This window comes from Crocuta crocuta, unplaced genomic scaffold (assembly GCF_008692635.1).
Source record: "Crocuta crocuta isolate KB4526 unplaced genomic scaffold, BGI_CrCroc_1.0 scaffold336, whole genome shotgun sequence".
Lineage (NCBI taxonomy): Eukaryota > Metazoa > Chordata > Mammalia > Carnivora > Hyaenidae > Crocuta > Crocuta crocuta.
In genome coordinates, this window is record NW_027527943.1 from 791,598 (window position 1) to 805,856 (window position 14,259).

General features: G+C 40.1%; 2 protein-coding genes across 3 annotated transcripts in view; both read left to right on the top strand.

The window, feature by feature from the left end:
• LOC144221880 (olfactory receptor 2B8-like) overlaps positions 1-13,643 on the top strand; it is a 37,854-nt gene extending 24,211 nt beyond the window's left edge. The window contains exon 2 of the mRNA XM_077752413.1: positions 12,578-13,643. Coding sequence (XP_077608539.1) covers positions 12,598-13,536 — 939 coding nt within the window. The 5' untranslated portion in view covers positions 12,578-12,597 and the 3' untranslated portion in view covers positions 13,537-13,643. The remainder of the gene's footprint in view (positions 1-12,577) is intronic.
• The window catches only part of LOC144221882 (olfactory receptor 2B8-like), a 55,011-nt gene that overhangs the window by 24,215 nt on the left and 16,537 nt on the right, over positions 1-14,259 (top strand). Inside the window, exon 1 of one of the 2 annotated variants that reach the window (XM_077752415.1) lies at positions 11,862-11,893. The exons of the other annotated variant lie outside the window; for it this stretch is intronic. The gene's annotated coding sequence lies outside the window, so the exon portion shown is untranslated. Of the gene's footprint in view, positions 1-11,861; positions 11,894-14,259 lie in introns of those variants that run through there. 2 annotated transcript variants of the gene reach the window in all.

Genomic DNA, 14,259 nt, shown 5'->3' on the forward strand with positions numbered 1-14,259 from the left:
TAAAAGTGGCACAGCATCACTTCTCCTGCATTCTGTTGGCCAGTGCAAGTCATGAGACCAGCCCAGTTTCAAAGGATGGGGAAAGACTCTACCCCTTGGGAGGAGCTTCAAAGTCACATTTCAAAAAGACATAGATTCTCAACAATAGCCAAAACATGGAAAGAGCCTAAGTGTTTATCAACGAACGAATGGATCAAGAAGATGTGGTTTATCTATACCATGGAATACTACACGGCAATGAGAAAGAATGAAATCTGGCCATGTGTAGCAACATGGACGGACCTTGAGGGTGTTATGCTGAGTGAAATAAGTCAGNCATAGATGAGCCAGATTTGGTTCTAAGGAAGAGAGTGATTCCATCAGGGAACACAGGAGTGGTTTTAGTGAACTCAAAGCTATGACTACCTCATGGCCACTCTGGGTTCCTCATGCCACTGGACCAGCAAGCGAAGAAAGGGGTTACTATTCTGGTGGAGGGTGATTGACCTTGGTTATCATGTAGATGATTGTGTAGATCATGCGGATGGTAAGCATAAGGTAAGGAAGGAGTATATCTGGATCCTGGGGGTGAATGTGCAGTCACAGCAACCATAACCACACAAGAGTGGGGCAAGTAATGGTGCAGTTCCCTCGAGGATAAATTTCTGGATCACGCTTCCAGGCAAACAACACAGGCTAGCTAAGTTGGCAGCTGAGGAGAAATGAAATCTACTTTTGGTCCCAAGCTTCTAAACAGCTTGCAGCAGTGAGATTGTAGCATTTTTTTACTAATCTTTTTGTTTGTTTGTTTAGATTTTATTTTTAAGTAATCTCTACACCCAACATGGGGCTCAAAACCACAACAGCAATACCAAGAGTGGCATGCAACACTGCCTGAGCCAGCTGGTCGCCCCACTAAATCTCTTGCATTGAGATCTTAGAGAGGTTGTGCTGCTAGGTACTTTGCAGGGGACTCCGTGTTTGCTTGGATACTAAAGGATCTTAACGTCTCAGAAGTCTCTTGAACACCACCTCAGATCGCTGGGGCCCCTCGTTCTTATTTCAGCCACCGCTGCAGTAGTTAGTGCTGTGAGCTCTGTCTGTAGTTCGTGCCACCTTCCAGGGAGTCAGCCTGTGCCTCTGCACCACAGCTTCTCTAAGGCTACGACCAAGTCCCAGGAAGCGGGTGAGGAGGCTGCTTAGCGCTCATGGGGCAGGTAGGACCTCAGGGAGTGAAAATTTGACCAATGGGGAATCGGGACTGATGGGTAGCCATTTCTCTTTTATTTCTCCTTGGAATGCCTCCTAGTACATACTTTAGGGGGACACATGTGATTGAGCACCCAGCCACTTACATTGGTGGCAAACTTGATGACAAGCCTACTTTTCTTCCATGCTGTGTTCCCCTTCTTTTACTCCTGATGCTGTATCTGAATCACATTCTGCACTAAGTACTTATGCAGAAACCTTTATTATTATTATTATTTTATTAATTTTTTAAATGTTTGTTTATTTTTGAGAGAGAGACAGAGTGAGAGCAGGGGGGGAGCAGAGAGAGAAGGAGACACAGAATCTGAAGCAGGCTCCAAGCTGTCAGCACAGAGCCTGACGCAGGGCTCAAACTCACGAAACGGGAGATCATGACCTGAGCTGAAGTCGGATGCTTAACCAACTGAGCCACCCAGGAGCCCCTATCGTTATTTTATTGAAAATCAAGTTAGTTAACATATAGTGCAGTAATGGTTTCAGGAGCAGAATTTAGTGATTCATCCTTTACATATAACACCCAGTGCTCATCCTAAGAAGTTCCCTCCTTAGTGCCCATCACTCATTTAACCCATCGCCACCAGCAACCCTTAATTTGTTCTCTGTATTTAAGAGTCTCTTCTGGTTTGTGTCCCTCTCTGTTTTTCTTATTTTAACTTCCTTCCCCTGTGTTAATCTGTTTTGCTTCTTAAATTCCACTAGGAGTGAAATCATATGATATTTGTTTTTCTCTAAGTGACTTATTTTACTTAGCATAATACTCTTTAGTTCCACCCATGGTGTTGCAAATGGCAATATTTCATTCTCTTTGGTGGCTGAATAATATTCCATTGTATGTAGGGGCACTAGAGCGGCTCAGTCGGTTAAGGGTCTGACTTTGGCTCAGGTCATGATCTCACAGCTTGTGGATTTGAGCCCCGCATCAGGCTCTGTGCTGACGGCTCAGAGCCTGGAGCCTGCTTCAGATTCTGTGTCTCCCTCTCTCTTTGCCCCTCCCCTGCTTGCGCTCTGTTTTTCTTTCTCTCTCAAAAATAATATGAACATTTAAAAAATTCCATTGTGTATATATATATGTATACATATATATATATCACATCTTTTTTATCCTTTTTTAAAAATGTTTTATTTGTTTCTAGGAGAGAGAGAGAGAGAGAGCAGGGGAGGGTCAGAGAGAGAGGGAGTCACAGACTGAAACAGGCTCCAGGCTCTGAGCTGGCAGTCAGCACAGAGCCCGACGCGGGGCTCGAACCCACGAACCGCGATATCATGACCCAAGTGAAAGTCTGACGCTTAACCGACTAAGCCACCCAGGCGCCCCACATCTTCTTTATCCTTTAATTGATCAATGGACATTTGGGCTCTCTTCATAATTTGGCACTGTTGACAGAGCTTCTGTAAACATTGGGGTGCATGTGCCCCTTCGAATAATCATTTTTGTATCCTTTGGATAAATACCTACTAGTGCAATTGCTGGGTCGTAGGCTACTTCCGTTTTAAATTTTTTGAGGACCCTCCATGGTATTTTCCAGAATGGCTGTACCAGTTTGCATTCCCACCAGCAGTGCAAAAGTGTTCTCCTTTTGCTGCAACAGCTTTTGTTTCCTGAGTTGTTAGTTTTAGCCATTCTGACAGGAGTGAGATGGTATTTTATTGTGGTTTTGATTTGTATTCCCCTGATGATGAATGATGTTGGGTATCTTTTCATGTGTCTGTTAGCCATCTGGATGTCTTCTTTGGAAAAGTGTCTATTCATGTCTTCTGCCCATTTCTTTACTGGATTATTAGTTTTTCAGGTGTTGAGTTTGGAAAGTTTTTTTTTTTTTTTCAGCATTTTTTTTTTAATAGTTTATTGTCAAATTAGTTTCCACATAACACTCAGTGCTCATCCCCAAAGTGTCCTCCTCCATGCCCATCCCCCCCTCCCCCCACATCCATCAGTCCTCAGTTTTTGTCAGCATTCAAAAGTCTCTCATGGTTTGCTTCTCTCCCTTTCCCCCACCATTTCCGCCCTTCTTCTCCCCCTTGTTCCTCCGTCAAGTTCCTCCTAATCCTCCTATACGTGCAAACATATGATATTTGTCCTTCTCTGCCTGACTTATTTCGCTCAGCATAACACCCTCAAGGTCCATCCATGTGNAAGTTTTTTATAGATATTTGGATACTTTCATTTGATATGTCATTTGCAAATATTTTCTCCCATTCTGTTGGTTGCCTTTAAGGTTTGCTGATTGTTTCCTTGCTGTACAGAAGATTTTTATCTTGATAAGGTCCCAATGGTTCATTATTGCTTTTGTTTCCCTTGTCTCTGGAGACATGTCAACTAAGAAATTGCTATGGTTAAGGTGAAAGAGATTGTTGCCTGCTTTCTCCTCTAGGATTTGATGGTTTCCTGTCTCACATTTAGGTCTTTTAATCATTTTGAATTGATTTTTGTGTCAGGTTTAAGAAAGTGGTCCAGGTTCATTCTTCTGCCTGTCACTGTCCAGTTTTCCCAGCGCCATTTGCTAAGGAGACTGTTTATCCCCCCACGGGATACTCTTTTTTGCTTTGTCTAAGATTAGTTGACCACACATTTTGGTGTCCATTTCCGGGTTCTCTATTCTGTTCCATTGATCTATGTGTCTGTTTTTGTCCCAATACCATACTTTCTTGATTGGATCAGCTTTGTAGTACTGCATGAAGTCTGGAATTGTGATGCATCCAGGTTTGATTTTCTTTTTTTAACATTACTATCAGAAGTCTTTTGTATTTCCATACAAATTTTAGACTTAATTGGTGTAGCTTTGTGAAAAATGCTTGTGTTATTTAGTTTTTTAATTTTTAAGGTTTATTTTTCAGAGACAGAGACAAAGCGTGAGTGTGGGAGGGGCAGAGAGAGACAGAAAGAGTGAGAGAGAGACATAGAATCTGAAGCAGGCTCCAGGGTCTGAGCTGTCAGCACAGAGCCTGACTAGGGGCTCGAATTCATGGACCACGAAGTCATGACCTGAGCTGAAGTTGGATGCTTAACCGCCCCTAATGCTGGTGTTATTTTGATAGGGATTGCATTCAACATGTAGATGGCATTGGATAGTATAGACATTTTAACAATATTTGTTCTTCAAATCCATGAGCATGGAATGTTTTTCAATTTCTTTGTGTTTTCTTCAATGTCTTTCGTCAGCCTTCTATAGTTTTCAGCATACAGACCTTTTACCTCTTTGGTTAGGTTTATCCCTAGGTATCTTAGGGTTTTTGGTGCAATTGTAAATAGGATCAATTCCTTGATTTCCCTTTCCGCTGTTTCATTATTGGTATATAGAAATACAAATGATTTTTATATGTTGATTTTATATCCTGCGATTTTGCTGAATTCATGTGTCAGCTCTAGCGGTTTTTTGGTGGAGTCTTTGAGTTTTCCATATAGTGTATTATGTCATCTGTGAAGAGGGAGAGTTTGACTTATTCTTTGCCAGTTTGTATACTTTTTATTTCTTTTTGTTGTCTAATTGCTGAGGCTAGGACTTCCGGTACTATGTTGAACCACAGTGGTGAGAGTGGACATCCCTGTCATGTTCTTGATCTCAGGGGGAAAGCTCTCAGTTTGTCGCCATTGACGATGATATTAGCTGTAGGCTTTTCATATATGGCTTTTATGATGTTGAGGTATGTTTCTTCTATCCTGATTTTCTTGCGGGTTTTATCAAGAAAGATTATGAATTTTGTCTAATGCTTTTTCTGCAACTATTGAAAGGATCATATGGATCTTATTTTTTCTTTTATTAATGTGGTGTGTCATGTTGATTGATTTGTGAATATTCAACCAACGCTGAAGCTGAGCAATCAGTCCTGCTTGATCATGGTGAATAATTCTTTTAATGTACTGTTGAATTAGATTTGCTGTTATCTTCTTGAGAATTTTTGCATCCATGTTCTGCAGGGATATTGGTCTGTAGTTTTCTTTTTTAGAGGGGTCTTTGGTTTTGAATTTTTTTTTAATGTTTATTTCTGAGAGAGACAGCATGAGCAGGGGAGGGTCGGAGAGAGGGGTAGACACAGAATCGGAAGTAGGCTCCAGGCTCTGAGCTGTCAGCACAGAGCCCGACACGGGGCTTGAACTCAGGAACCGTGAGATCGTGACCTGAGCCGAAGTCGGACGCTTAACCGACTGAGCCTCCCAGGCGCCCCTGGTTTTGGAATCAAGGTAATGCTGGCCCCATAAAGTGAGTTTGGAAGCTGTCCTTCCATTTCTATTTGTGGGGAACAGTTTGAGAAGAATAGGCATTATCTCTGCTTTAAATGTCTGGTAGAATTCCCCTGGGAACCATATGGTCCAGGGTTCTTATTTCTTGGGAGAATTTTGATAACTGATTCAATTTCTTTGCTGGTTATGGGCTTCTTCAAATTTTCTATTTCTTCATGTTTGAGTTTTAGTAGTGTGTGTGTCTAAGAAATTGTCTATTTCTTCCAGATTGTCCAGTTTGTTATATAATTTTTCATAGTGTTCTCTAATAATTGTTTGTATTTCTGTGGTGTTGGTTGTGATCTGTCCTCTTTCATTTGTGATTTTATCTATTTGGGTCCTCCTCCTTTTCTTTTTGAGAAGTATGGCTAGGAGTTTATCAATTTTGTTTATTTTTTCAAAAAATGAACCCTTAATTTCATTGATCTGTTCCACTGAGGGTTTTTTTTAATTCCTTATCATTTATTTCTGCTCAACTCTTTATTATTTACATTCTTCTGCTGACTTGGCTTTATTTGCTGCTCCTTTTCTAGCTCTTTACGTGTAAGGTTAGGTTGTGTATTTGGGGTCTTTCTTGCTTCTTGAGATAACCTTGAATTGCAATGTATTTTCCTCTTTGGGCTGCCTTTGCTGCATCCCAACGGGTTTTGACTTTTGTGTTTTCATTTTCATTTGCTTCCGTGAATTTTAAATTTCTTCTTTAATTTCCTAGTTAACTCATTCATTCTTTAGTAAGATGTTCTTTAACCGTCATGTATCTGAGGGCTTCTGGAATCTTTTGTTGTGGTTGGTCCCATGTATCATAGCATTGTGATGTGAAAATACGCATGGTATGATCTCAGTCTTTTTGTACCTTTTGAAGGCTGATTTGTGACCCAACATGTGATCTATTCCAGAGAATATTCTATGTGTACTTGAGAAGAATGTGTATTCTGCTGCTGTAGGATGAAATGTTTTGCATATATCTGTTAAGTCCCTCTGTTCCAGTGTGTCATCCAGGGTTGTTTCCCTGCTGATTTTCTGCTAAAACAATCTGTCCATTGCTGTAAGTGGTATAATTGTCCTACAATTATGGTATTATTATCAATAAGTTTTCTTATGTTTGTTATTAATTGATTTATACATTTGATGTTCCATGTTGGAGGCATAAATATGTATAATTGTTAGCTCTTCTTGATGGATAGACCTCTTATTTATGATATTACGCCCTACGTCATCTCCTGTTACAGTCTTTGTTTTAAAGTCTACTTTGTTGATATAAGTACAGTTTCCCCATAACTATCAGGATGGGATCTAACTGGTATGGGAATAGCTGAGAAAGTTGAAATCTAAGAATGATTTTAGCAGGAGAGTTTATCTCTTAAGGGTAAACATGATAAATTAAATTTGAAGTATGGATCTAGGAGAAAGAGCCACAAACCACCCATCAACTTCTTTCCATTTTTATTAGTGATTATTTTAACTCTCCTGGTAACTCAAAATCACTTGCACCTTAAATGCAAAGACTAGTTGAATTTAAATAAACCATGTACATTTTAATGAAGGGATAGATAGTTTTTTTAAAATTGAGTACCCATTAAAACCTATGGATATAAACTGTACAGTGTATTAGAGGATTTGAGATCCCCCTCTTCCCCCCGCCCAGCCACATTAGAAGTTTGGTGGAATTAGGTTGCTCTCCTTTATATTCAAGCCAAAGATTAGAATATGCAAAAAAAAAAAAAAAAGATTAGAATATGCCTAATTATTAGCTCTGTCATCCTATATTGCTTGGTTATGAATGAATGAATTTAAATGAGGAATTCACTCTATATTTATATTTAGAATTAAGTAACTGAACAGAATCTTCCTTATATACTTATAGGTAAATAGTTTGGGCAACTGTGAGGAAAAAAACCTTAAGTGTTTTGCAAAACATGTACGTCATTCACAGATGGGAGCTAAGATGGCTGGGAAGGTCTAGGGAGTTATTGTCCTCTGTGAGATATGTGAACTAATAAAGGAAAAGATTAGGTCTCCTCTGGCATTGTCCTCCATAGTCATTGTCCCAGAGGATTGCCATCTCTATACAGCTCAGTGACATGGGCTCATTAAGAGTATGGAGCATCTGTTCCCCAGAGATGTCAGCAGGGGTCGGGGCTTGGTTCTATGTGCCAGCACAGCTAGAGCTCAGAGTCATGGCACTTTCTCACCTGCTCATAAGGGTCTCCCTGTCACACAGGCAGGTCACTGTACTCAGGAAACCATACTGAGAGTTTGTGACTGCCTTCATCTTCCATCTCCTGAAGGCAAAGTGTAGATTTCTGGTATCACATGAAGACCTGTGAAGTCATTGTGAGAAAGTGTCCTTTTGCTTAAGAAAAATGTATGGATGACCCAGTGCTGGTATAGTCAACCTTTCTGCTTACTGCAAACACTGATTCTATATGTCCATGTTTCTATCACCAGAAGTGTATTTAGGCAGTAACTTGGAAATGAGGCAGGGGAATAGCTTAGATCCAACTGAGTAGGTGAGTAAAGGTGAGTGAAAGGAACTAAGGCTCTGTGTTGCTTTAAGAATTGGGAAGTTAAATTATTTTCAGTTGCAATTGCTCTCGAAATAAAAAGTTGTATTGGTTTGCATATGTGGTGAATTGTTTAAAGGAACAGACTATGAAAGTTTACTAAATAGAAGAACTAAACTTAATTTTTATAGATATCAACACGTCATTCCTAGACTTCCTTCTGTGTAGTGCGTTTATTATACTTCCGTATGCACACGTGGAAAACAATTTAAATAGCATGTTTGGTGATAATAAAATATGCTATCTATGCATATGTGTAAAAGTATTAGATTACATATTTCCATGCTGCCCCTTTTGTTCCTTATTGTCTGTGAAATGAGATAATGTTTGTTGTCCTTTTAGAAACTCATCAGTATTTATAGTTTCTAAATGCTCACTTTCTCCATTATTTTAAAATATCTAAAATATGTATGGAGTTTTAAAAATACTATCATGAAAATTACAAGGAAGTTCCATTTGTGAATATAGTGTCAATGCATCTTGTTTCTAACTTCATCATTAACAAGAAGTGATGATCTTGTGACTACAAATACCAACATGAAGAAGACGAACGTAGGAAATCTGAATACTTACTTTTTAAAAATTTACATTTTTAATGTTTACTTATTTTTGAGAGAGAGAGAGAGGCAGAGTGTGAGCAGGGGAGGGGGAGAGAGAGACACACACACAGAATGTGAAGCAGGCACCGGTGTCTGAGCTGTCAGAGAGCCCTGTGCCAGGCTTGAACTCACAGAACGTGAGATCATGACCTGAGCTGAAGTTGAACGCTTAACTGACTAAGCCACCACGTACCCCTGAATACTTATTTAATTGATGAATTAGGCAAATGACTAGTGCGTGTGTGTGTGTGTATCTGTGTGTGTGTGTGTGCGCGCGCGCACGTGCACGCACTGAGGTGATGTATAAAGTACACTAGGTCCCGTCCTTCCATCCTTGCACACGATCATGAATGGACCCTTGTCTGAACGCTGCTGGTGACCTGCTCAGACGCTCTTTACCTGCTGGTGCTCCAGTGCAAACCCGATTTGTTACGAGTATGGGCTCCGAGCTTCCCAGCCATTCCCTTCTTGAGAGAATTGCCCTCAGCTGAAAGGAGCCACGTTGCCAGGAAGTCTGCGGATCATGGTGGGGGCAGCTCACAGCCAGTGACAGACTCAGGGGTGCACAAAAGGCTGCCACTGCCAAGGCAGGACAGAATCTGATGCAATTCATGCTCCAGTGCCGGGCTGTCTAGTGCTTTAGTAAGTAGTCACAGGAAGCTATTCACATTTAAATTCATTAAAATTAAATAAAAGGCAAAATTCAGTTTCTTAGCTAGGACATTTTACTTGCTCAGGGATGACAGGTGGAGAGTGGGTCTAGTATTGGGAGTGACGACACAGTATTTCTATCATCACGGATGGTTCTACTGGAGAATTCTGTCCAGCTTCTCATGGGATCAGGCTCATGCTCTGTTCCACTCGAGACCACATCCTTGCTTAGTGGCATTCTCTGCTCTGTTTTCCTTCCCTGACCCCGTTTATCCCGAGAGCATTCCCTGAGGAAACGACACGCAGTGGAATTCCTACTTCACCCCCTTCTTCCGTAGAACCTGCCCTACGGCAGCGTCAGTGTCCATCAGCTCTCACTTCCTGTCTAGTGATGGCTGCAGCCCCTCACTTGCTCGTCCTCCATTGTCACCGGGGGTCTGTTCTCCTGTATGTGAGGTCAGCTCAGACCTGTGAGACGGAAGCCTCATGAGAGCAGTAGTGGTTCAGTGGTAGCACCGAGGCTGCGCAAATCTTGCCCGCACTTTCTCAGGATTCATTCTGGAACTGGACAGGACAGCGTGTGTGTGTCAGTACATCAGTGAAAGTTGTTTATTTGAAACCTCTTAAATAGAGACATTATCTTGTATTTTATCTTTAGAATGTGTAGTGTTCATACTGAGCGTCTAGATTTTGGAAATATATATTCATCCACTACAATTTTAAGAATTTTGTGTCAGCTTTGAACACTTATGATAATTGCTCTAGCTCCTTATTTGTGTCAGTAGTAAGCATTTAATCTCTTTCATTACATATGCCTATTTCTTAATTTTTATTGTAAAATTGTGTTCTTGCAAGATATCATTTCCCATTATATCCTTTTTTGATGGATATTATTATATATAAAGGCATTGTTTTTGTTTTGTAGAATCTAGTTATTTTTATTTTATTTTACCTAATACACACACACACACACACACACACACATGCTTTTTTCAAGTATTTATTTTTTGTATGTGAAGTAAAAATTTAGGTATGATTTTTATAAATGGACTTTCTTGTATCATATCATGATAGGTTCATCCACATTCTTTAGTTTTTTAATTAAAAAAATTTTAATGTTTTTTTTTATATTTCTGAGAGAGACAGCATGAGCAGGGAAGTGTCAGAGAGGGAGGGAGATACAGAACCTGAAACAGGCTCCAGGCTCTGAGCTAGCTGTAAGCACAGAGCCGGACCCAGGGCTTGAACCCACGAACCGTAAGATCATGACCTGAGCCGAGTTGGAGGCTTAACCGACTGAGCCACCCAGGTGCCCCTCAACCATTTTTGGTTTTGTTGGTCTCCTGAGCAGGTGTGCGTCAGGTGATTGTCTTGTGTCACACATTTAGGCTGTCACAAACACCTGTGTAATTAATTCTATTAAGACATTTTTTGTGGATAGATTTTCTTTTAATTTTTTAATTTTTTGTTTTTGTTTTTGTTTTTTTTTACAAATAGTTTATTGTCACGTTGGTTTCCATAAAACACCCAGTGCTCATCCCCACAAGTGCCCTCATCCATGCCCATCTCCCCCCTTCCCCCCCACACTCATCAGTCCTCTGTTTGTTCTCAGTATTCAAGAGTCTCTCATGGTTTGCCTCTCTCCCTCTCCTCCACTATTTCCCCCCTTCTTCTCCCCCATGGTCCTCCGTTAAGTTCCTCCTATACGTGCAATCATATGGTATTTGTCTTTCTCTGCCTGACTTATTTCGCTCAGCATAACACCCTCAAGGTCCATGTGGATAGATTTTGTTATCACTGATAAACAAACAACACTGATATCACTGATCACATCCTTATAGGAAAAGGAGGTATAAAAGAGTGTGAAATGCCACATCCTTTTTTCAAAATTTATGGACATTTATTTTATGCCAGTTTTGTACCAATTTCTTTCACCCCTCAGTGGATCTACCCCAAATCACGATTTGGATTTTAAAAGTCTTAGAAGAATACAAAAATGTACTATATGCCCAACAATTTGAATATGATAGAACTGAAATATTCATTTTCCGATGCCTCTTTGGTCAGTGTATAACTCTTCATCTTCTTCAGTAGTAAGCATTGGATGAAAATGGTCATCACCTAGCCTTATATTTGGCAATGTATTTGGTCCAGTATCACTAACTCTGCAAGGTACTTCCAGAAAGGTGATAATTAACCTAATATGGATGGATGTCTGGGATTTTGTATAATACCAAAATAACATTTTGTTTATGCCTTTCCTTATATACATTAAGTTTTACATTATAGTGCTTGACCTGTCATTGCTTTGAGAATGTTTCTGTCCTTGTATCCACATATTTATCTATTTACTTACTTAATTATAGGGAGTGATTTAAAGCATTACAGTCTGTACATAATTACATGGTTGGATAACTTTTACATATTTATTCTGATTAGAATGTTGATACTGAATAATCCTACATCTTTGAGGAATTTTACAGAGTCTAATTGGTATAATGTGTGAAACAGAAATCTGCAGAAGGAAGAGGAAAGTGTTGGGCACTGGATTTTAGAGTTCTGATACCAACAAACTCTCTTCACCAATGAATTTTTGGAGTTTCGTTAAATTGGTATGCTAATTTTAAGTACCATTAGGACAAAAGTTAAGCACTGTAATTGAATGCTGGTATTTTCTGGTCTTCTCTGGTTCTTTAATTGTTTTATTATCATGGGGAAGAAGCCCCCAAATGTGTGTTTATATATAGATCTAGTAGTGATATTTTGAATGTAATTGAATTTTTTTGTGTAAGTATACTTAGGTCATAAATTCCTATATCTGGATGCATTTTGGTGAGATCATGTTGTATTATAAAGTGCTGCCTGTGAGGTGTGTGCAAATCTAGTTGTCTGGAATTATGAGATACATATTTAAAATAATGAATCTCCCTCTGTCTGCATCTCATTCCTATTCTTTCTGATTGTTCTCCCTCTTTGTCATTCATCTCCATTTTCTCTACATTTTCATAGTAGTTTCAGTCCTTTTACCATCAGACTGAAAGAACTTTTGTACCTATGACTCATGCAAACACAAGGTCCATTATTTGCTTTTTCTTATATTAAATATTAATGATTTACTTTTCTGAAAATGTGGAAGTAAATTGGCATAAGCTATGTCAATTTCAACAAGTACACCATTTATCAAATAGTTACTGACAAAATTCCATGGCCATGTCTTTTAACATGATATATCCACCCTGTGCCATTTGTTTCTTTAACATTTCTTTAAAAAATTGCTAAATACTTGGTCTTGACAGGAAACATGTGGTAAGAAAGGATGGAGCAGAAAAATGGAAGTTCCTTCACTGGGTTTATCCTGCTGGGCTTCTCTGACCAGCCTCAACTGGAGCGAGTCCTCTTTGTGGTGCTTCTGATCTTCTACCTGCTCACCCTGCTGGGAAACACGACCATCATCGCACTGTCCCGCCTGGACCCACACCTTCACACTCCCATGTACTTTTTCCTCTCCAACCTAAGCTTTCTGGACCTGTGTTACACGACCAGCACTGTTCCTCAGCTCCTGGTTCATCTCAGGGCAGCAGACAAGTCTATCTCCTTTGGCGGCTGTGTTGCTCAGCTGTTCGTCTCTCTAGGGTTGGGATGCACAGAATGCATCCTCTTAGGGGTGATGGCATTTGACCGCTACGCAGCCGTCTGCAGGCCCCTGCACTACACGGTGATCATGCACCCTCGTCTCTGTGCCCTGATGGCATCTGTGTCATGGTTCACTGGTTTTGCCAACTCCTCAATGGAGACGGTGCTCATTTTCCTTGTACCACTTTGTGGGAGAAATAAAATAGATCACTTCTTTTGTGAGGTTCCCCCACTGCTCAAGCTTGCCTGTGTTGACACCACTGTGATTGAGTCAGAGATCTTATTTTTCAGCATTATCTTTCTTTTCATACCTGTGGCATTGATCACATTCTCGTATGGTCAGATTGTCAGGGCAGTGTTAAGAATAAAGTCAACTGCAGGGCAGAGGAAAGTGTTTGGGACATGTGGGTCCCACTTCACGGTGGTCTCCCTGTTCTATGGCATGGCCATCTGTGCTTACCTCCAACCCAGCAACAACTATTCTCAGGATCAGGGCAAGTTCATTTCTCTCTTCTATACCATTGTCACCCCTATGGCCAACCCCTTCATCTATACCCTGCGGAACAAGGATGTGATGGGCGCAATGAAGAATGTGTTCTGTCGGGGCTATGACTCCAGATGACTAGGGTGTCAGATGATGGAAGACTTTGAATGTGAGAGCCTTTAAGATTTTGTGTCCTGCATGTGTCTTCCAACATTTTCCCTGACGACTCTCAAGGGAATTTCCTTACCTCGTTCATTTTTTTCAAGTAACATTTTTTTTAAACTTTAAAAAAGTTTATTTATTTATTGAGAGAGAGAGAACAAGAGTGAATAGGGGAGGGACAGAGAGATAGGGAGAGAGAGAAAGAATCATCAGAGAGGGAAAGAGACAGAATTCTAAGAAGGCTCTGCACTGTTACCAGGAAACCTGATGCAGGGCTCAAACTCACGAACTGTGAGACCATGATCAGAGCCAAAATCAAGTGTTGGATGCTTAACTGATTTAGCTACCCAGGTGCCCCCCTACCTCATTCTTTTATACAATGAGTATTCAAAATCTAAGTTCATGGATTCATTGCAACCTCCAGAGAGGCTGGTTTAGTGTCCTAGTGTATCTGTATCATATCAATATTTTAAAAATCTTCACAGGTTTTTCTTATTTCATCCCCTTTTGGGAATACTGTTCTAATTGCAAAAAGACATTTATGTACATACGAAAAAGGCACAGTCAAAATAAGAACAGGAACCACTAAAACAGTGTAAGAAATGTTTAACATTTTAGTCTTTCTAGTGACTTCTGGAAGCGTATCACTTATTCTTGCATTTTGATCATGGCTGTGTTAGAAGGTCCGTTAGTTGACTG